This window comes from Ranitomeya variabilis, chromosome 4 (genome assembly GCF_051348905.1).
Source record: "Ranitomeya variabilis isolate aRanVar5 chromosome 4, aRanVar5.hap1, whole genome shotgun sequence".
NCBI classification, from domain to species: Eukaryota; Metazoa; Chordata; class Amphibia; order Anura; family Dendrobatidae; genus Ranitomeya; species Ranitomeya variabilis.
The window spans coordinates 404,401,622-404,425,690 of record NC_135235.1 but is presented as its reverse complement, the minus strand read 5'-3'; the positions used below and the strand labels follow the sequence as shown (position 1 = coordinate 404,425,690).

The window sequence follows — 24,069 nt, the reverse complement described above, 5'->3', positions numbered from 1 at the left end:
TCCGTATTAGCTCGGGAAACTTATTTTACGTTTCTCTGATTTGATAAAAGATATGAATTCTTGCTTTTCTGATAATCTGCATGTACCGCAATATACAGATTATTGCCTTTCTAATGTAATGCCTTCTCTACTACAGTCCCGGCTCACGTGTCCTTGCTGCAACTCCCGCAAGATGGATGCTGTCTTAACAAAGTGTTTCCATGTCTTCTGCTTTGAGTGTGTGAAGACCAGATACGACACGCGGCAACGCAAGTGCCCAAAATGCAATGCTGCATTCGGAGCAAATGACTTCCATCGTATTTACATTGGCTGAACAGATGACCTATTGCCAAGCCTTTCATGACTTGTCATGGCACAATGTTTCTGGTTGGACACAGGAAAGGCATCACCTGTACCTGTCCCGTCTCATGCACACACAGCCCTCTGTCTCCACATTGTAAGATTATCTCTGCATAAGTCTTATATTGCCACTAAGGGCGCTCAAGAGGCCTTGTCCAATAGGGAACACTGCCTGGATTATCACTTGCTGATGTTTATGATGGTGGCAGTCTCCTTTTCATAGGGGTGATAGGTGAATTTCTGCAGAAGCTGTGACACAGATGGGTATGGGTTATTTGGACGTACGATGCCATTTGGATTTTTATTTTTGTGTAACTAGAAGCAGCTCTACCATGTATCGATGGAAATATTTATTGGGAGAGTCCCTTCACCCATTACTAAGGGGTGTGATCACCACCTACTAATAGAAACCCATGTATACTTGTTACGGGATAACATGAAGTCCAGAGAATGTTTGCAAGGGCGAGTCTGTCGCTGACCAATATTAAAGGACCACCAATTAATAATTATAGTTGAGGATGGAGGGATTGTTATGACAGGCGAAATACCCACCTCTCTTTTTTCTGTAGGAGAGTGCCACCAGACACCTCTAGTAGCACCTGATCTCCCTGCCTGCCTAAAGATCTGCCTTAGAAATTGCAATAGCCGGATCCTTCTGTTCCCCTATGTAATCTGTCTGAGGAGAGTTGGGATGGCCCTGTACAAATTAGTGTCTGCCAATACCGGTTGGTTGGGCTGACTTTAGTTTGGGCCTTGACACTAATTTCTGCCGGCTTCTTTCAAATTGTCACTTCCCTACTTGATGTCACCACTAAGACTGAAGATTCGGAGATAGAGCGTCTGGCACAACAGCCCAAGTGCCACAAGTTCTTCTCCCCTTTCCCTCTCACAATTACTAGTGTAAAGTGGCTGGAAAACTAATTGCTACTTTGTCTATGAGCTCCATTTGGATTTCTATACCGGCTACATTGTTGGCTTAAAGCTTGTTAGCTAATTCATGCTGCCCAAACCACGGACAGCATGAATCAGAATTTGGCTGCAGAATCGTAACTAAACATTCTTTTCTGAAACGCCCCAATGATTTAGAGAAATATAGTTTGAAGACTTTTTGGCAGCCCCAGTCCAGGTGATTGACAGTTCTCTTCCATGTGTCTACTTAGAGACCTGTCAATCACCTGGATCAGTGCAGTGAGAAGCTATATTTAAACTATATCTTTTCTGAAACACTACAGCCAGGTGTATTTTCCTCTGGCTCCTATCGTGCAGCCAAGCTCTGATTCGTGCTGCCCGTGGTTTGTGCAGCATGAATCAGCTGATGGGTTTCCTTTAACAAAGTCAATAAATGATCATATAAAGCAGAGCTGACATGAGGCGAATTAGCACTTTCTAGCAATATGTCAAGGTTCACAGGATTAGGACCAATTACACCTGGTTAGAAGGGATAACGCTGTGAGTAAATCAGTGAGACTGAGGAGCCCCTTTAGGTAGTATGAATACAAAATGCTTACTTGCTGAGTTATGCAATACAGCATAGCCGCATGGGACTGAAGCCACTCCTAGCCAAAATACCAGATGGGCCCAGGACAAAAGATGTACAGAAAGTAGATAAAACTTGTAGTCTCTGGTGCTGCCCATAGAGGAGGGTTAAAAAGTACTTGATTTATTTCAGGGGACTAAAACCAAAATAACGTAGTAAAAACATAAAGATCGGTGAAGAGTGAGTGAACGATTTTTCTCTCCAGCACTTGGATCTTCCTCAGGTTCACAGTCAACTTTCTGTTGGTTTCAAGAAAAATGGGGTCAGGGGGTTATACATTAGAATAATTTTCAAAACATGCAAGTTTACAAAACCAGTTATTAACATAAAAAACTTGATTAAATCATTTGAAACATATTTCACTTGCTCTAAGTGACTATAAGGTGCTATTTTTTTTTTCACTACTCGCTCCCTCTCTTCCACTACTATTGTACATCTTATAAAAATAATTACATTTAATTGCTAAAAGTAGCTATGTATGTTTTACATTTCTTTAATAACGTTTTCTATGTTAAAGGGAATCTGTTAGCAGGTTGTTGCTTTCTCATCTGAGAGGAGCATAATGTAGGCAAAGCTGAATTCAGCAATGTATCACTTAGATTGCTGGTGCAGCCAATCTGACACAGAGTTATTAGATTTAGCAATGAATCACAGCTGAGGAAGCTAACCCCGCCCACACCAGGTTCTGTATATACAGTGTACATAGACAGTGAGCTGCCTATCACAGGAGGGGGTGTGTCAGACGAGGACTCACATGACCAGCTAGTCACAGCAATGTTAAGCTACTGGTGCTAAAGCAAACAAAACCTCAGAGCTTGATAAGAGAAGCATTGCTGAAATCTGTGTTTAACCCCTACCTCATGCTGTCTTCAGATTGCATTGGAAAAACCTGCTGACAGATTCCCTTTACCACCAAAAACACTGCATTTAACCTAGAAATTAAATGAAGCCCGGTATAAACCTGAGGAAGATCCAAGTACTGGATCTAAAACACGTTTCATTATTCACCGATCTTTGTTTTTTACCAGGTTCTTATTTTGGTATTAATTTACCTGAAATAAAGTGTTTTTTCAGTCTCCTTTATGGACCGCGGCAAAGAGTCCATTGTTTTTCCTACTTTACGTACAATTAAACTTTTTTCCAATATTTTGACAATTAAAATAAAAGGGGGTTTCTTTATAGACATCCTGTGTATACATTGCCAAATTTTCTTTTATACTGGAGATTGGGTCAGGACTCAGTCTTAAGGTTATTAAGGGTGAAGCTTCGAGACTTCATCAAACTGAACGGAGACAAGAAGATGCGATAAGAGGGGTAAAAAGTTCAGCAGAATATATTAATCATCCCCTAGATGGGAGATCAATGTCAGATTGGTGGGGGTCTGACTCCTGGAATCCCCAACCTTCACTGTTAGCAAAGTTGACTAATATATGTATATATTGCTGTCCCTGTAGTCCTTCTAACAGAAATGATCCCAGCTCAGACGGTCTGGTATAAAAGTTTGGTATTATTTGATATCGGAGGACTGGAAGTATAGCATCATTCGATGGAGCAATCAGACTTGATCATACATCTGTCACAGCCGACGTGGAGCTTTTATACATACACATGTATGATACCACATTGCCTTTTCTTATTGCGGATGCTTCGGTGGGATTTTGGGATGATCGGTGTCCTATTTTTATTCTGACACCATGTCACCCTGTGAATTTCTGCATTAGTTGTGGTGCCTGTGAGTGAGTAAAGTGTGATTAGAGGTTCTGCCCACTGTGAAAAGGTGGTTTTGAAAATGGCGACGAGAAATATGGGGTCCTGGATGATTCCTGTGAACTGCTGCCTGTATTTTTAGAGGGCAAATAAATGTCCTTTTTTTCTGTTATTGTTTCAGAATGGTTCTTATGGGGTTAAGATGCTGATATTTCGTCAACGTTCCTAGTTAGAGAGCCTTTTTGCAGAGCATCTTGTGCTTGTGATATAACCTCCGACGAGCTGGTGCTGGGTCGTATACACTGATAATGCTGAACATGTAGCAACGCTCTCCGTGCGACAGACCCTGAAAAACATCACAGGAAAAAAAAAGGTTCTGATTTTCATGGGTGATCCTGTAGAATAATATACAAGCCTCTTAAGAAAATCACGCCTTTATAGGCTGATATCTGGAAAGGGCAGACACAATGTAACGTGGGATGTAGTGGAAAGCTATCCTTACAGAGGACCTTAAACATTACATATAACCCACCAAACAGATGTCTTCACTGCAGGTATCATTTTAATCAGTACCACATCACCAATATGGCCATGTCTTTACTTTACAAAGACAGGTTCTCTATAACATCTTTGTGTGGTTTGTATAAAGTAATTCTTATTGGTGGTGATTCATGTAAACAGTCTAAGGCCAGGATCACACTTGCGATTTCAATGCAAGAAACTCGCTCATCAATACCCAGCACTGCCGCCAGCACTCGGTGCTGGAGCGTGCGGCTGCATAGAAATACATGCAGCTGCAAACTCCGGTCCTGAGTGCCGGCGGCAGTGCTGGGTATTGATGCGAGAGACTCACGCGAGTTTCTCACATTGAACTCGTAATTGTGACCCCTGCCTAACAGTAAAACTACAGTGAACACAGTGTTGTGGCATCCACGGTCACTAGCATCACCGGTGTTACTTTTATTTATGGGGTTAATTAAAGAGGACACACAATATAAAAGTGGCTGCAGAGCTTAATCATTTACTTTTTTTTTTATTTTGCTTTTAGTAGTGATGAGCGAGTATACTCCTTGCACGGGTTTTCCCGACCACGCTCGGGTGGTCTCCGAGTGTTTGTAAGTGTTTGGAGATTTCGTTTTCATCGCCGCAGCTGAATGATTTACAGCTACTAGCCAGGCTGAGTACATGTGGGGGTTGCCTGGTTGCTAGGGAATCCTCACATGTAATCAAGTTGTCTAATAGCCGTAAATCATTCAGCTGAGGTGACGAAAACTAAATCTCCGAACACTCACAATTACTCGGTCACCCGAGCGTGGTCGGGAAAACCTGAGCTACGAGTATACTCGCTCATCACTAGTCTTTAGCAATCAAAGTATTTGGTCCCTGATGAGTTAACCCTAGAACGCATACCTGGGGCCTCGCAGGCCTGCCAGGTTACTTGTTTTCTATTTTCTGTAAAAGTACTTTAGTTAGAATTTTTAAAATCTAGGTAATCCTCAGGTATATAGTTGTTAGTAATTTCCAGTTATTCATATATTTTTATGTTACAGACATTTCGGTATAACAACCTTTTTTTGGGACTACCCCATATTCACGCACCTGGGGACTTTTAGGCCTGTACTAGGTTTACATGTGATACTTTTGTTTACATGTGAAGGCAAATTACGGAGGCAATGATCCGATGTGGAATACGCTTTCTGGAACATCCAGAGCAAAGAGAAAAAAAAAGAAAGTTCTGCTATATTTGTCCAGCAAAGAAGAAAAGAAAATCGGAGCGTTTCTGTTCTACTTGCGGACAAAATGTATGCAGGGAACATTCAGCCGAAAAAATAATATGCGAGAATTGTCGGGGGAAAATGTAAAGTTACAAATAAATATTCCTGCACCAAGTTTGCTACAACCAAAAAATGTTTTCATAAAAAAATTGCATATAGAATGCCTATATTTGGTGTGCCCGTTTACTTACTTTTTTGTTGTTTTATGCACATAATTATGTTTTGAAATATACACATCTTAGGCTGTGTTCCCAGTAGCGCTGGGGTTCGCCAGAAGGGGATCCATAATGGATCTGACCTCCTGGTAACTCCAGGATTCCGCCAGCCTTAGCTGGGGTCACCAGGAGGTCAGATCCATTACGGATCCCCTCCTGGCGGACCCCAGCGCTAGTTGGAATGCATCCTTACCTTGCAATTGTAAAATAAATTTTGAAAAGTATTTTTATTTGAGTTATTCCGTGTTTGCACACAGGCCTAAAAGGCCCCAGGTGCGTGAATGTGTAGATTTCTATGGGTATGCGATCTAGGGTTAACATGCACTTGTACCTAGAAAAGTTATCAGTTTTCAGTTGGGGCTGGGGGACGATGTACTTTTTCTCCCTGTATGATGCTGGCCAATCATACGCAGGCAGGAGCACTCAGAGAGAAGAACACGCCTCCACAGTTGATTAGAGCTAGTCTCACATTGTGTAAAATGTTTAATAACAAACAGCCCTAATCTGCATGAGTCTGTGGGGGGAGGAGTATTTAGCTGTGTTGCATTATAAGCAATCCTCTCATCCTCTCCTAGTACTGTCTCTAAAGGGTAGGGTTTATAAGACTAAGGCCCCTTTCACACATCAGTTTTTTGCCGTCAGTCACAATCCGTTGGCTCGACGGATCCGTCACAGATTAAAAAACTGATGCGACTGATTCGTTTTTTCGACGGATCCGACTAGCGCATCTGGCTAATTGGATCCTAAAAAAATCAGAGCATGCTCAGTTAAAAAAAAAAAACGGAATCCGTCGCCGGATTCCGTCATTTGATGGATCCGGCGCCCATAGGCTTCCATTCGAGCAAACGACAGATGACGACTGATCCGTCGCTGTTTTTTCGACAGACACAAAAACGATACTCTGTCCTTTGTCTCCGGCAGCCGGACAAACAATTTTCGACGGATCCGGCGAACGACGGATGAAACGTGAGGCCATCCGTCGCAAACTGTGCCTAATACAAGTCTATGAGAAAAAAAACAGATCCGGCGGCATCAGTCGCCGGATTCGTTTTTTTCAAAATTCAACAGATTGCGACTGATAGCAAAAAACTGATGTGTGAAAGGGGCCTAATTCCCCAGGCAAGGTATGAAGTAAAACGTGCAAAATGAAGTGCATGTTCCAGGCAAGGTATGAAGTAAAACGTGCAAAATGAAGTGCATGTTCAAGATACCGAAAATAAGTCAGGGCACAATTTTGCTTGGTGCTAGTAGAAACAACTTCGAGAATCTCCTGTAATGGGTAAGTATTATTTCTTCCATTATCCTGTACAAACCAAACGGAATCGATACAGTGTGTAGCAAAAGCTCCAGCCATTATTTATAAGCTGTGTAGTACCCACAAAGGGCACATCCTGGAACAAACAATTCAGGTTTTCCAACATCTTGTAGAGGCCCATCTTTACCACCACTGTAAATTTCCTGTACAAACAAATTCTGTGTGTAAAGTTACTAATATAATCCGATGACTTTTATGATCCACTGCATGCTGGAACCAGGCTGAGAGGTTTTTTTTTCTGACAGTGACCACGTACCTGCAGTAGTGGATGATGTCGTTCAATCTTCGGGATTTTGATATTTTCCAAGTTATAGTTTATTCTTTGTAATTTTCCTTTGTCCTGAAACTTAACAGAAGGTAATTTTTTTAGACTAACAGTAGATCATGTAATAGAAGCTTCCATTCCACTCTAATTCCATGCAGTGTGAGGGAGAATAAGGTCCTTTGCAGGTGAGGATCGTTGGCCATTTGGCTGGGATATAATGATTTGAGTAAAATGCTGCCCTTCTGTTGGAGCTGATCTGATTACTTTCCTAAGCAAATGTTCTTGCACAATTACATATTCTGACCAAAAGGTTAAGTACAAACACAAAACATCATCTTCCATGATACTGGATAGAAGGTAAGTTTTACATTATCCTGATCATTGCCACATTGTCGTGTGACAAAGCTGTTTGAAAGGATTGCCGCCTTTATAAACTACATTTTACTGAACTTATTGGGGAATTTCCAGTTAAACAAGCTCTTCGTCAAAGTGGAAATCGAATGCAAGAAGTGTCTCCCTTTGTAGTACCTGCAATAGGCTGAATTCATATTATCACTCTGTCGCTGTGGCACACAGGCCCATAGAGATTTATTGATCCGTACACACATACTTTTGAAAAAGGATCCATATGACTTTTCTCATTCGTTTTGCTAATCAGATGCTGCCATTAAAGTGAACCCGCAACTGAGAGCCTCGCTGCTGGGAGGAGATGGACTTTATTTTTCCTGAATGAGTTTCGCTTCCAGTCACAGGGGTGTTTCCGGCATGGTTTCAGTGACCGCTCTGTGCATAGAGAGTGTCAGTTGTAACTGTGCCCCAGCACTGACTGACAGCACGTTCAGCATTAATACTGGTTGTCAGTTCTGGGGACTACCAAATGGGAACAAACAATACAATATATACAATTACATAAAAAGGAATAACAAACAAAAATAACTAAACCTGGACACGGGAATGGCTGAGTTTAGTAGAGGGAAATACATTGACTGGGAAAATGGACATAACCCACAGTGAACTATGTCTTCCAAGAACTGACCAATGACCCATACCTATAGTACCATCCGTTGGACCATTATTAAGTCGGATGGGATTCTAATGGCCCTACGGTGGAGTGAGCGAATGTGCTCCATTTTTCCCTTTGCCACAACCCTGAAAATCCACATCCCTTAAATATCGGCTCAATATGGGTTTGCCCCAATACTCATCTGGACAATCGAGACACAAAGTCTGGAACACATAAGAAAAATCATTTGAACCCACATGCTTCTTCCTTGGACCAAAGGCAGCCCTTGCAACGCTCCCCTGTGTAAACAAATCTCAAGCTCACTGTCTTTTTCCCTAGCAGGTATCCTGTTTTAATCAGCTGTACACAGCAGGAGGTTTCTAGCTAAGATTAGTTTACTCTCTTTCCCATATGTTTAGTGTGAGGGGGACATGTCCCCTCCCTTGAGATGTCAGTCTTGTGGATTTTAGTTTTTCTCTATGACACCCCTTTTTGAGATTGCACGAGAGACTGAATATAAATCGTCCCCCAAGGCCACCTTACGGCACAACAGCCCTGGATCCCAAAGTACTCTCTCATTCTGTGACTTTGAGATTAGGTTCTCCATGAGGTTACTCGAGACTGCCATCTATGGGTAGTGCAGTTTAAAACTCCTGGCTGGAGGTAGCCAAAACCAATGCTAAGGCCCCAACCTCGCAGGAAGGACCTGCTTCGCGTCAATAACTTCCTGATGACGAAGGTCCAGAAGGCAGTGCCAGGACTGGGAAAAGGTATTTTGATGCCCTAGCCAGATAAAGCAGACAGTGCCCCCCCACTACCCTTCCCTGATGAGCCCTCAGCAAGGAAGTAAAGGAATGAGTCAGAGACTAAGGGTACCGTCTCACAGTGGCACTTTTGTCGCTACGACGGTACGATCCGTGACGTTCCAGCGATATCCATACGATATCGCTGTGTCTGACACGCAGCAGCGATCAGGGACCCTGCTGAGAATCGTACGTCGTAGCAGATCGTTTGGAACTTTATTTCGTCGCTGGATCTCCCGCTGACATCGCTGGATCGGTGTGTGTGACACCGATCCAGCGATGCGTTCGCTTGTAACCAGGGTAAACATCGGGTTACTAAGTGCAGGGCCGCGCTTAGTAACCCGATGTTTACCCTGGTTACCATCGTAAATGTAAAAAAAAACAAAAAACGTACATACTCACATTCCGGTGTCCGTCAGGTCCCTAGCCGTCTGATTCCCGCACTGACTGACTGCCGGCCGGAAAGTAAAAGCAAAGCACAGCGGTGACGTCACCGCTGTGCTCTGCTTTCACTTTACGGCCGGCACTCAGTCAGACATGTCAGCTGTTTTGTACAGCTGACATGTGCGCGCAATGAGCGCGAGCGGAATCGCGATCCGCCCGCGCCCATTAACTAGTTAAATGCCGCCGTCAAGCGCTGACAGCGGCATTTAACTAGCGCTCCCGGCCGCGCGGCCGGAGGTGCTCGCACTACTGACCCCCGTCACATGATCAGGGGTCAGTGGTGCATTGCCATAACAACCAGAGGTCTCCTTGAGACCTCTACGGTTGTTGAGTTGATGGCCGATTGCTTTGAGCGCCACCCTGTGGTCGGCGCTCAAAGTACACCTGCCTTTCTGCTACATAGAGGTGATCTGTATTTCACCTCTATGTAGCAGAGCCGATCGTGTAGTGCATGCTTCTAGCCTCCTATGGAGGCTATTGAAGCATGCCAAAATTAAGAAAAAAAAGTGTTTAAAAATATAAAAAATATATATAAAAGTTCAAATCACCCCCCTTTCGCCCCAATCAAAATAAAACAATTAAAAAAAAATTTAACCTACACATATTTGGTATCGCCGAGTTCAGAATCGCCCGATCTATCAATAAAAACAAAGGATTAACCTGACCGCTAAATGGCGTAGCGAGAAAAAAAATCAAAACGCCAAAATTACGTTTTTTTGGTCGCCGCGACATTGCATTAAAATGCAATAACGGGCGATCAAAAAGAATGTATCTACACCAAAATGGTATCATTAAAAACGCCAGCTCGGGGCGCAAAAAATAAGCCCTCACCCGAACCCAGATCATGAAAATTGGAGACGCTACGGGTATCGGAAAATCGCGCAATTTTTTTTTTTTTTTTTTTAGCAAACTTTGGAATTTTTTTTCACCACTTAGATAAAAAATAACCTAGACATGTTAGGTGCCTATGAACTCGTAATGACCTGGAGCATCATAATGACAGGTCAGTTTTAGCATTTGGTGAACCTAGCAAAAAAGCCAAACAAAAAACAAGTGTGAGATTGCACTTTTTTTGCAATTTCATCACACTTGGAATTTTTTTCCCGTTTTCTGTTACACGGCATGGTAAAACCAATTGTATCGTTCAAAAGTACATCTTGTCCCGCAAAAAATAAGCCCTCACATGGCCATATTGACGGAAAAATAAAAAAGTTATGGCTCTGAGAAGGAGGGGAGCAAAAAACGGAAAAAGCTCCGGGGGTGAAGGGGTTAATCCCTGATATACTATATTTTATATGTCAGACCCAAGGACAGTGATGGAAACTAATAGGACTTGACAAACACTGCTCAAAAAAATGAAGGGAACGCTTAAACAACACAATGTAACTCCAAGTCAATCACACTTCTTTGAAATTAACCTGCCCAGTTATGAAGCAACACTGCTTGTGAGTCAATTTCTCCTGCTGTTGTGCAAATTGAACCGACAGCAGGTAGAAATTATAGACATTTAGCAAGACAACCCCTATAAAAGAGTGGTTCTGCAGGTGGTGACCACAGACCATTTCCCTGTTATCCTTTTTGGCTGTTGTGTTGGTCATTTTTGCATTTTGAAATTTCTCTCACCATCAAGAGGCACAGTAGCATAAGGCGGTGTCTACAACTCATAGAAGTTGCTCAGGTATTGTAGCTCATCCAGGATCACACATCAATGCAAGCTGTGGCAAGAAGGGTAGCTGTGTCTTTCAGTACAGTGTCAAGACCATGGAGAAGATACCAAGATACACAGAGTAGGCCATAGGAGGGCAACAACCCAGCAGTAGGACCGCGAGGAGAAGTGCCAGAGCCCTGAAATATGGCCCGCAGCAGGAAGCTAACATCCATGTGTCTGCTCAAACTGTCAAAAACAGACTATGAGGGTGGTATCAGGGCCTGACATACACAAGTGGCTGTTGTGCTTACAGCCCAACACTGTGCAAGGCAATTGGCATTTGCCAGAGAAAACCAAGATTGGCAGATTCGAGATTGGTTCCCTGTGCTCTTCACAGATGAAAGCAGGTTCACACTGAGCACGTGACAGTCTGGAGACACCGTGGAGAATGTTCAGCTGCCTGCAACATCCTTCAGCATGACTGGTTTGGCAGTGGGTCAGTAATGGTGTGGGGAGGCATTTTTTTGGAGGGCTGCACAGCCATCCATGTGCTACTCAGAGGTAACCTGACTGACTGCCATTAGGTACCGGGATGAGATCTTCAGATCCGTTGTGAGAACATATGCAGGTGCAGTGTACCCTGTGTTCTTTCTGATGCATGGCAATGCTAGGCCTCATGTGGCTGAAGTGTGTTAGCAGTCCCTGCATGATGAAGGCATTGATGCTATGGACTGGCCTGCCCGTTCTCAAGACTTGAATCCAATCGAACATGAGAGACATCATGTCTTGTTCCATCCACCAATGCCACGTTGCACCACAGATTGTCCAGGAGCTGACTGATGCTTTAATCTAGGTCTGGGAGGAGATCCCTCAGGAAAACATCTGCTGCCTCATCAGGAGTATGCCCAGGCATTGTAGGAAGTAGAGATGGTTGAACCCAAACATTAAAGTTTGGCATCTATACCGAAAACCTACTGTTCAGGCACATAAAACATGGACTTCACCAGGAAGTCCGTGTTACTGATCGGGTTCGGCCCATCAAACACTGTGTTTGTCGTGCTGTCGTATACATGACAGCGCAGCACACACTGCTTCTGATCAGGTGTAAAATTATCACTGCTGGTCAAACAGCTGCAGTTCCCATGCTGTCAAATGACAGCGTGAGCCCGCAGTTGTGATAGGAGGTATAAAGTTTATCTCCGGTGACTGTTGTCAGCTGATGGGACTACTGGAAGCATTCATCAGCCGGTGCCCGTGTTGTAAATAAATAATTGATTAAAAAAACAGTGTGGGCTCCCCTGTATTGTTGATAACCAGCCAGGTAAAACTCACAGCTGGGGGCTGCAACCCTTCGCTGTCAACCTTAGCAAGGCTGGTTATCAAGAATAGAGGGGTCCCCTCTCTGATTTTTTTTTAAATTATTTAAATAAATAAAGCAAATTGCATGGGGTCCCCTCATTTTTGACAACCAGCATTGCTAAAGCAGACAGCTTGGGGCTGGTATTCTCAGGCTGGTAGGTGGCCAGGGATATTGCACCCCAGCCTATAAATAGCAGTCTGCAGCTGCCCAGAAAAGGCGCATCTATTAGATGTGCCAATTCTGGCACTTTGCCCAGCTCTTCCCACTTGCCCTGTAGCAGTAGCAAGTGGGGTTCATATTTGTGGGGTTGATGTCACCTTTGTATTGTCCGGTAGCATCAAGCCCACAGGTTAGTAATGGAGAGGTGTCTATCCATTACTAATCCTATAGTTGTATAGTAAATAAAGACACAGCCAGAATAAAGTCCTTTATTAGAAATAAAGCAAAACACACTTTTACTTTTTTATTTAAAAATAATAAACACAGTTATGCTCACCTAATGCCTAATTCCACTGAATCCCTTGTCTCCTGTAATAAAATAAAAAAAACAATATCCCTTAGCAGTCCGTTGTTCTCTGCTGCACCATAATCCATGCCTGGCGGATAAACAGTTTTCACTCTGGACGGTGCCAAGATGGGACCGTCCAGGATAAGAACCACTGGGGAATGAGCTGCTGTGAGCTCAGCCTCATTTGCCCGGCTGTTGACACGCATCATCAGTGACCTACAGTAACCTCGATGACGTCACCGCTAGTCACTGAGGCTGAACTCACAGCAGCTTATTCCCCACTGGTTCTCAGCCTGGTCGGTCACATCTTGGCACCATCCAGGTGGAAAACTGCTTATCCCCCAGACATGAATTACGACGTGGGACAGAATGATGGACAGGTCAAGGATATGGTTGTTTTTAATTTTTGTTTTATTACAGGAGATAAGGGATTCAATGGAATGGGCATTAGGTGAGTATAATTGTGTTTGTTATTTTTAAATAAAATAGTGTTTTGTTTTATTTCAAGTACAAGACTTTATTCTAGTTGTGTGTTTATTTACCATACAACTATAGGATTAGTAATGGATAGTGTCTTATAGACAGCTCTCCATTTCTAACCGGTGGGCTTGATGTCATCAAACAATTCAAAGGTGACATCAACCCCACAAATATGAACCCTACTTGCTGCTGCTACAGGCAAGTGGGAAGAACCAGGCAAAGCGCCAGAATTGGCACATCTAATAGATGCGCCTTTTCTGGGCTGCTTTAGGCTGTTATTTTTAAGCTGGTGGGGGCCAATATCCATGGTCCCTTACCAGCCAGAGAATACCATCCCCCAGCTGTCTGCTTTTGCAAGGCTGATCGTTAAAAATGGAGGGGACCCCGCAAGGTTTTTTAAATTATTTAAATTTAAAAAATCGCAGTGAGGACCACTTTATTCTTGATAGCCAACCTTGCTGAACTGACAGCTGAGGGTTGCAGCCCCCAGCTGTCAGTTTTGCCTGGTTGGTTATCAAAAATACAGAGAAACCCACACCGGTTATTTTTCGAAATTATTTATTTATTTACAGCATGGGTGCCGGCTGATGAATACTCTCATCAGCCGCTGCCTGCTCTCACTGTTATTAGCGGCAGCAGGTGTCAGCTGATGGGAGCAGTAGTCCCATCAGCTGACACCAGTGACCGGAGGTAAACTTGATACCTCTAATCACAGCTGCATGCTCACGATCAGCCAACGCCAATCAGAAGTGGTGTTTGCAGTACTGTCATGCACATGACAGTGTGGCAAACACTGGATGTTTGGGCCCCCCATTCAAGTGAATGGGGTCTGGGTACTGTTCTGGTACCCAGACCCAAACTTTTTGTAACTGTTCGGCTGAAACAGACATCCAGGTGTCTCTAGTAGGGAGGTCATACAGGCAAGTGAAGGCCACACACACTACTGAGCATCATTTCTTTGTCTTGAGGCATTTCCACTAAAGTTGGGTCAGCCTGTAATTTAATTTTCAACTTTGATTTTGAGCATCATTCCAAATCCAGACCTCCATGAGATATTAATTTTTATTTACATTGATCATTTTTATATTTTATTGTTTTCAACGTATTCCACTATGTAATGAATAAAGACTTGCAACTGCAATATTTCATTCAGTGATCTCTAGGATATGGTATTTTAGTGTTCCCTTTATTTTTTTGAGTAGTGTATAATGGGAACTGGATTCAGTTAAAGTGTTCATCATTTTGCAGATGCCCTAATGGAAACTAAACAGACCCCATTATAGATAAAGGAATATTGATATTTATGATTGTTTTTATAAATTCACTCCTATCAAAATTTTTATCCTCTTAACCTATTACTTGCCAAATTATAATGTTTGCAAGTACGGATTTTTCAGAAATGGGCGTCCCAATATTCAATTAAAAATGACAATGACATGATTTCCTATTTTGAAAACATTCATTTTACAACCACAACACAAAAAAATTGGACCTAATTATAAAAATTATAAAATCTTAGTTGCTAGAAGCTAAAGACTAGGCATCCTAAAAAAGGACATTGGTAGATAATGGGTTAAGGCCATGCTCACACATTTAGTATTTTACATCAGGATTCATATATCTAATGCACAGTCCAGCTGTGGAACTCCTGTCCCCGGGGCTAGAGTTAGGATTAGGATTAGGGTTGGGCTAGGGTTAGGGTTGGGCTAGGGTTGTGGTTAGGGTTAGGATTAGGGTTAAGGGTTTAAATACTAATAAAAGATCACACTGGCGCTTGGCTTAAAGGGAACCTGTCACCACGTTTTTGGAAGATGGGATAAAAATAGCGTTAAATAGGGGCAGAGGTGGGCGTTACATTAGTGTGTTTGTTATGCGTTTATTACCCACCTAAGTTGCCGAAATACCTTTGCAAAGTCTCCGTTTTCGCCTGTCAATCAGGCTGGTCTGGTCAAAAGGGCGTGTTGTCTTCTCCCAGATTTTGCGTAGTTTTCCATTGGTGGCGTAGTGGTGTGCGCATGCCCAAGGTCCCGAATCCTCTGCCAGGGGATTTAAAAGAGCGCGCTGTTCGTTATTTCATTGGTGATCGGTGGGCGCGGCCATCTTCCTTTGGCCGCGCGTGCGCAGAAGCGGCGCTCTGCTGGCCGCGGCTTCAGGAAAATGGCCGCGGGATGCCGCGCGTGCGCAGATGGATATTGCGGCGGCCATTTTCCTGAAGCCGCGGCCAGCAGAGCGCCGCTTCTGCGCACGCGCGGCCAAAGGAAGATGGCCGCGCCCACCGATCACCAATGAAATAACGAACAGCGCGCTCTTTTAAATCCCCTGGCAGAGGATTCGGGACCTTGGGCATGCGCACACCACTACGCCACCAACGGAAAACTACGCAAAATCTGGGGGAAGACAACACGCCCTTTTGACCAGACCAGCCTGATTGACAGGCGAAAACGGAGACTTTGCAAAGGTATTTCGGCAACTTAGGTGGGTAATAAACGCATAACAAACACACTAATGTAACGCCCACCTCTGCCCCTATTTAACGCTATTTTTATCCCATCTTCCAAAAACGTGGTGACAGGTTCCCTTTAATGCAGTTTAGTTAAAAGCCGCTGGCACCCTGGCAGGTAAAGTGTGCAACCCTGCCTGAAAATCAATCAGCACATGAATAACAAACTCGGCTGCCGCGCTAGTAACAAGTTGTGAATGCTGCTCCAAAATCACTAAATCTCCATGCAGTACAAAGAATGGTACATGCCTGATGTTACTGATTTCAAGGATGTTCAGTTTGTGCAGATGAAGATGAATGTAGTCCAGAATAAGGGGGTGTCCTCCTGTTCTCAGAAAATTCCCCTTTCGCTCGTGGCTGTAAGATCCGGCGGTCAGCGTAGTAGCGTAGCGAGCGGGAGGCGTGGTTAGCGGTGACGTCACCTGCCCATAGTAACGGACACACAAAGGGGCCAAACCCGACGCATTTTGAGGGACCCGTCCCTCTTTCTCAAGGTATATTCTCTGTACTGCACGGAGATTTAGTGATTTTGGAGCAGCATTCACAACTTGTTACTAGCGCAGCAAGGTTAAGGGTTTGTTGGGATTATGGTTGTGGTTAGGGTTATGGGTAGGGTTGGGATTAGGGTTAGGTGTGTGTTGGGGTTACGGTAGAATTAGAATTGGGGGGTTCCACTGTATAGGTACATCAGGGGGTCTCCATACGCAACAGGGTGCCCACCATTGAGTACAGCCAATTTTGCATTCAAAAAGTCAAACGTGCTCCCTCTTGCCATGTGCCGAACAGCAGCTTTTCCCCACATGCGGAGTATTGGCGTGCTCAGGAGAAACTGCACAACAAATTTTGTGGTTAATTTTCATATGATACCCTTGTGAAAAAGAAATTTGGTTCCAAAGTAAATTTTTTGTGAAAAAAGTTAAATGTTCATTTTTCCCGCATTGCTTTAGTTCTCGTAAAGCACCTGAAAGGTTAATAAACTTCGTGAATGTGGTTTTGCGCACCTTGAGGGGTGCAATTTTTAGAATGGTGTCACTTGTGGGTATTTTCTGTTATACAGTATTTACCACCCAAACTAACTTCAAATGTGAGGTGGTCCCTAAAAGAAATGGTTTTGTAAATTTTGTTGGAAAAATGAGAAATCTCTGGTCAACTTTTAACACTTATAACATCCTAACAAAAAAAATGATGTTTCCAAAATTGTGCTGATGTAAAGTTGACAAGTGGGAAATGTTATTTATTAACTATTTTGTGTGACATATCTCTCTGATTAAGGCCCGCGTCACACTTGGCGTATGAAAATACGGTCCTTTTTTTAATACGCAGAAATGATCCCAAAACAGTGATCCATATGTCATCCGTAGGCAGGGTGTGGCTGCATATTTTACTCATGTCATCCTCCGTATGTAATCCGTATGGCATCCGTACTGCGTTTTTTTCTCGTAACCTTGCAAAATGGACATATAATGGATCCATAGGCTCAAATATTTGTGAAAACATATATACAGTCTCTATATATATATATATATATATATACAGTATATATATATATATATATGTCAGTGAGACAAATATATTTATATTTATATTTCATACAGCCAGCGTCGGACTGGAGTTGCTTGGGCCCACCAGAGAAAATCATTCTAAGGGCCCACCATGCTTAAGGGGTACTAGCAGCAGAGTCTTCCCTCTTTCACTGGATCCTGCATAAAAACGGTCCGTCGGGCAGAGAAAACGTTCAGAGGAACGTTTTTTCTGCACGTCGGAAAATCGGTCAGCGACGCATCCTGCGCTGTCCGTCACTGGCTACAATGGAAGCCTATGGGCACAGGATGCGTCGCTGCCTGTGAAAAGCAGGAATCCAGCAACTGGTCCCGTCTTTTCAAAGAGAGCATGCGTGGAAGAATTTCCCGTCAGGGAAATTCTCTCTTGCTCGCTCGCTCTCTCTCTCTTTTTACTATTGATGCTGCCTATGCAGCATCAATATAGTCAATAAAATATATACACGGCACTCTGAAGAAGGAAGGCGTAGGTGCTCAAGTAGGGTATCCGACCCCCAATGATAAATTCGTAGAAAAACTTGGCACTCAAGGGTTTTGAAATATTTTCTAAAGTTTTTATTTAACATCCAGAGAAATTAGTCAATTGACTAATTTCTCTGGATGTTAAATAAAAACTTTAGAAAAAATTTCAAAACCCTTGAGTGCCAAGTTTTTCTACGAATTTATGCAGCATCAATAGTAACAAGATATAATGTTAAAAATAATTTAAAAAATAAAAAAATCGCAGTATTCTCACCTACCGGAGTTCCCACGTAGCGTCACCAATGCTCCCGGCAGCTAGCGTTCCTAGTAATACATTGTGACTTCTTGCGAGATTTCGCAGAGTATTGCTAGGAACGTTAGCTGCCAGGAGCATCAATGACACTGCGTGGGAACGCCGGTAGGTGAGAACACTGCGATTTTTTTTTAAACCTGGTTTGTGTTGTGTATGCGTTTTCGCCGCGGAAAACCGCTGCAAAGACCCATACACAACAGGTGCACATAGCCTCGATGGGCCCAGTGCACACGTTTTCCACAATCTGCACAGGATCCGTCATTTCAACGTCTTGACGGATCCTGTGCAGATTTTGAAGATGGAAGTGTGAAAGTAGCCTAAGTTTCCATCTAGTTAAGCACCCTTATCAGCAGCAGATAATTTTGTGTAAACAAGACAAGTGCTGCCTAGAACAATGATATTCTATAAGCACAGAAAGATTTTATTATTTAGACATGTGCCACATACACACAATAGACACGACACACACACACCAGTCACACGCTAGCCACATGACACACTCACGCGCCATACATACACCAGTCACACACTAGACACAGGATTAGAGATGAGCGGACCCCTAGATGTTCGGGTCCGGCCGAACAGTTAAAAATGAGTCCAGGTTCGGGTACCAGAAAAGTACCTGGACCCTATTCATTTGAATGGGGGGCCCAATACATCCAGTGTTTACCACTCTGTCAGATACACGACAAAGCGGCAAACACTGCTTCTGATCGGCGGGAAAATCATTACTGCCAGTCTGAAAGCTGATGTTCACACGCTATCAAATGATGCGAACCCGCAGCTGTGATCGGAGGTATAAAGTTTACCTCTGGTCACTGGGGTCAGCTAACCTCATCGAGGTTATGGCAAGCCATTGAGGCTTTGTTCCCAGCCAGGCCCCTGAACTGCGGTGACCTTGGTGAGATCCCCACTAGCGCAGTGAGAAAGTCCCACGGTGCAGAGGCGGTGAACTCACCAATGGGCTTTTTCTCACTCCCCCTCTTCTCCACACAGCCCCGGATCACCTCTTTTTCCACAAAGCTCATCATACCCCCTTTTCCACACAGCCCCCTCATCACCCCCCCTTTTCCACAAAGCTCATAATCCCTCCTTCTCCACACAGCCCCTCATCGTCCCTCCTTCTCCACACAGCCCCTCATCGTCCCTCCTCCAAACAGCCCCTCATCATCCCTCCTTTTCCACAGCCCCTTCAGCATCCTTCCTCCACACAGCCCCCTCATCCCTCCTTCTCCACACAGCCCCCTCATCATCCCCCCTTCATCACACAGCCCCTCATCATCGCTCCTGCTCCACACAGCCCCCTCATCATCCCTCCTCCACACAGCCCCCTCATCATCCCCCCTTCATCACACAGCCCCCTCATCATCCCTCCTTTTCCACACAGCCCCCTCATCATCCCCCCTTCATCACACAGCCCCTCATCATCGCTCCTGCTCCACACAGCCCCCTCATCATCCCTCCTGCTCCACACAGCCCCCTCATCATCCCTCCTGCTCCACACAGCCCCCTCATCATCCCTCCTCCACACAGCCCCCTCATCATCCCCCCTTCTCCACACAGCCCCTCATCATCCCTCCTCCACACAGCCCCCTCATCATCCCCCCTTCATCACACAGCCCCTCATCATCGCTCCTGCTCCACACAGCCCCCTCATCATCCCTCCTTCTCCACACAGCCCCCTCATCATCCCTCCTCCACACAGCCCCCTCATCATCCCCCCTTCATCACACAGCCCCTCATCATCCCTCCTCCTCCACACAGCCCCCTCATCATCCCTCCTTCTCCACACAGCCCCCTCATCATCCCTCCTCCACACAGCCCCCTCATCATCCCCCCTTCATCACACAGCCCCCTCATCATCCCTCCTTCTCCACACAGCCCCTCATCATCCCTCCTTCTCCACACAGCCCCTCATCATCCCTCCTCCACACAGCCCCCTCATCATCCCCCCTTCATCACACAGCCCCCTCATCATCCCTCCTTCTCCACACAGCCCCCTCATCATCCCCCCTTCATCACACAGCCCCCTCATCATCCCTCCTTCTCCACACAGCCCCCTCATCATCCCTCCTCCACACAGCCCCCTCATCATCCCCCCTTCATCACACAGCCCCCTCATCATCCCTCCTTCTCCACACAGCCCCTCATCATCCCTCCTCCACACAGCCCCCTCATCATCCCCCCTTCATCACACAGCCCCTCATCATCGCTCCTGCTCCACACAGCCCCCTCATCATCCCTCCTTCTCCACACAGCCCCCTCATCATCCCTCCTCCACACAGCCCCCCTCATCATCCCTCCTTCTCCACACAGCCCCTTTCAATTTACATCAAATAAATACATCCTCTGACCACTGACACTGAATGCTGGGTCTTCATTCCTATCTGTGCAAGGGTCCATTGTGCAGACCCTCATTCCTCTCCTTACACAGTTCCATAGTGCAGCCCCCTCGGTCCTCTAGTAGTCACAGGGCTCCAGCACAGCAGCCTCAGTGAGCACAGCGCTTCCTGCTATCAGGTCAGGTCACTGGTCTGATGGAGGCCCCGCCCCTTCCAGTGACATCATGCCCTCGAAAAATCAACTCCGTTCTAGACGCTGTGTGCAGCCACTGCCAGTGTCTCTCAGCCTGTGGCTCTGTGCGGTGCGTGGTGCTGTGCGTGGTATTCTATACCCGGTGCTGGCCACCTGCACGGCTCAGCACCAAGTGATGTGAGGCGAGAGCTTTCTATCACCTGCTGCTGCCGCTTCTATTGATCTCATGAGCACTGCGCAGCTGAGAGAGCGGCGCGAAGACATCAGTAGAAGCCGCAGCAGGTGATGAGAAAGCTCTCACCTCACATCACATGTTACTGAGCAGTGCAGGCGGCCGGCACCGGGTATGGAATAACACTCACTGCTGGGTGCATGCAATCATAATGCGCTAAAATGCAGGACAGAGCAGGAGTCTGGTGGGGGGGAGGGCCCCCTGGGGGGCGGGCCCACCGGAGGATTCTCCGATCTCCCGGTGGGCCAGTCCGACCCTGCATACAGCGCTAGATAGCATAAAAGCCGGTAATTCAATTGCCTGCTTTTGCTATCTCCTTATCAAACCCGACAGGATATGAGGCATGGTATACATAGAGTAAACCATTTCATATCCCTTTGTTTTTTGCAAATTCCTCACTACTAATGTTAGTAGAGTGTGTGTGCAAAATTTGGGGGCTCTAGCTGTTAAAATAAAGGGTTAAATCGTGGAAAAAAACTGGCGTGGGCTCCCGCGCAATTTTCTCCGCCAGAGTGAGAAAGCCAGTGACTGAGGGCAGATATTAATAGCCTAGAGAGGGACCATGGTTATTGGGCCCCCTGGCTAAAAACATCTGAGAAAATATTCATAAAAATTCTCACACTAGAGTTCATATGAGTTTATGCCAGCAGGGGGCACAACACCGCATGTCTACGATGCTACATTCCCCTGCTTTCAATAATTCCCCCATTGATCTCAGGATCTAATTTTTACATGAAGACTATAACACTGGCCATGCCCCATGACAGTAGACAGACAGGCTGTCACCATAATCAGTGACTTGCGGCAGCTCTTGGATTGGCTAAAGACCAATGCCCTACAAGGAAATTCAGGAGGTCTCCTGCCAGGAAGTTTGGAAAATATGCAGAAAACCAGAAAAAACTATTGTTAGGGTAGTTGTATTGTAAAAATGCTGCTGATTTGTCACTTTAGTGTTCGCGAACACTGGTGAGTAGCATCCGATGATTCCCTCATGTGAGAGAATCGGATGCTATATGCAAATGACCCTCAGCTTAAACTCTGCTGCAAGCGTGAGTCGACTCTCTCGCATGCAAGAATTGGATCACAGCAGCGGACAAGATGGAACTTAATTTCCCCATCCTCTCCATTGTGTGAGACACGCCTGCGGCGCGTCTTTCCAGACCGCAGAATGGCAATTTATCTTGCGGAGACGCTCAGTCTCCGCAAGATAAATGTCCCCGTACAATGTATTAGGCACGGTGATTCTATACGGTTCAATGAACACATGCGGAATCACCTGCGTTCAATAGCCGGCAGCGCTTTGGACAGAGCGGACATGTGCTGCGTCCAAAGCGCTGCCAGTTCCTGACTGTGGGAACAAACCCTTAAGAGGCTTTGTCAGCCCAGGATGACTGTCGAAACTAAGTCCCGCCGCTCGGAGATTCAAGGCTGGGACAATCATTTATATAAACTTTCCCACCTGCTTGTTTTTCCCTTAATCTCCACCCCCGTCTTTGATTGACAGCTCTACTAGCTTCATAGGGCCACAGAAGGGTGGAGATATACAGAAACCAAGCAGGTGAAGCGCCGAGAGCCTGTACTTGGTTTGAAAAGTCATTCTGTGCTGACAAAGTCCCTTTAAACTTATTTCTTTGCAGACAGCTATGTTAAGCCATATTTTTTTCCATTCACAGCAGTTAATGGTTGGCCAATAACCACTCAGTAACACCAGAGTTCAGTTTAACCCCATAAACACCACCCACAACCATTTTGTTGTTTAGAAATGTATAATAAATATCTTATCTTGAAGTTATGTTCATGTGAACCCAAGCCCAGCCCATAAAACTGTTTCTCACTCTATGAGTAGGTCAATCATTATTGTGTATGATGGCATCACAGTTTACAAAACAACAATAAACTTGAACTACCATTTTATGGTCCATGCTAATTGTCTCCTTGTCTTTCTTCTGTCTTCTTTCTGAAAAGCAGAAAATACATGGAAGGAGATAATATATAACTATGATCATTTATAGAGACCCCATTCATGAGATAAAAGTCAGTCAAACCTCGTGATTTATGTTCAGTGGGCCTCTCCAACCATCTAATGAGTATGGGGTCTCCTGACTGTTGCCGGGCAGATGATTTCAGTAAGAGAAGGATCAAGCTTGTTGCATTCTAACACCTGATTCCTTTCTTAGGAGAAAACCACGCTGCCCCGAGGCATACTACATTCATGGAAATGTTGTCAACCACACGTGGCCCATATGGCAGGAGCTATGTAACGGTAAACTATAAAGCATAAATAAATTATTTGCCAAATACTAATTTCACATTTTCTTCCACATGCCATTTAGCATGCTGGATTAGAAATATAGTCTTGTAATATATTATGACAGCTACATACCTGTTTTTCACTCCTTGGGTGTTCGTGTTTATGGAACAGCTTGTTGTCAGTGACAGTCTCCAGTGGGAGGAGATGTAGAAAGGCTTCCACCACAACCTCCATGCCTCACCCATAAACGTCCTGTTAATTGCTATTTAAATCTTCCCCTCACAAAAGTACAGTCATTTGCCATATGATATCGTTTATAACATAAAAAAGATTGACACAAAAAGCAAAAGAAGAATGAAAGAAAGAAGTAGACCTAGAAAGAATGAGAGGGAGAAAGAAAATAAGTGAGAGAAGACAGTAGGAAAAAGAGAGAGAAAGAAATAGAGAGAATGAAACAGGAGCACAGAACTCTGCTTCGGTTTGCAAGCACAAGTATGAATATTCACTTGTGTATTCTTTTCTATTCTTTTGCATGTTTGTCACACTTAAATGTTTCAGATCATCAAAAATAATAATAAATATCAAAGATAACACAAGTAACCACAAAATGCAGTTTTTAAATGAGGGTCTTTATTATTATTAAGGGAAAAAGAAATCCAAACCTGCAGGCCCCTGTGTGAAAAAGTGATTGCCCCCTAAACTCAATAACTAGTTGAGCCACCCTTAGCAGCAACAACTGCAATAAAGGAATTATTGCCCACTCGTCTTTGCAGAATTGTTGTAATTCCGCCACATTGGAGGGTTTCTGAGCATGAATT

At 44.6% G+C, this 24,069-nt stretch overlaps 1 protein-coding gene and 1 long non-coding RNA gene across 2 annotated transcripts in view; one reads left to right on the top strand and one right to left on the bottom strand.

Moving 5' to 3' along the window:
• RNF20 (ring finger protein 20) overlaps window positions 1–3,750 on the top strand; it is a 60,143-nt gene extending 56,393 nt beyond the window's left edge. Inside the window, exon 20 of the mRNA XM_077251092.1 lies at window positions 137–3,750. Coding sequence (XP_077107207.1) covers window positions 137–313 — 177 coding nt within the window. The 3' untranslated portion in view covers window positions 314–3,750. The remainder of the gene's footprint in view (window positions 1–136) is intronic.
• Window positions 1,974–23,548, bottom strand: LOC143764949 (uncharacterized). The gene is made up of 4 exons (XR_013213305.1): window positions 23,384–23,548; window positions 22,908–22,957; window positions 7,145–7,234; window positions 1,974–3,929 (listed from the first exon to the last, which is right to left on the bottom strand). It is a non-coding gene; the product is annotated as an uncharacterized LOC143764949 (long non-coding RNA).
• Window positions 23,549–24,069: the final 521 nt, after the last annotated feature.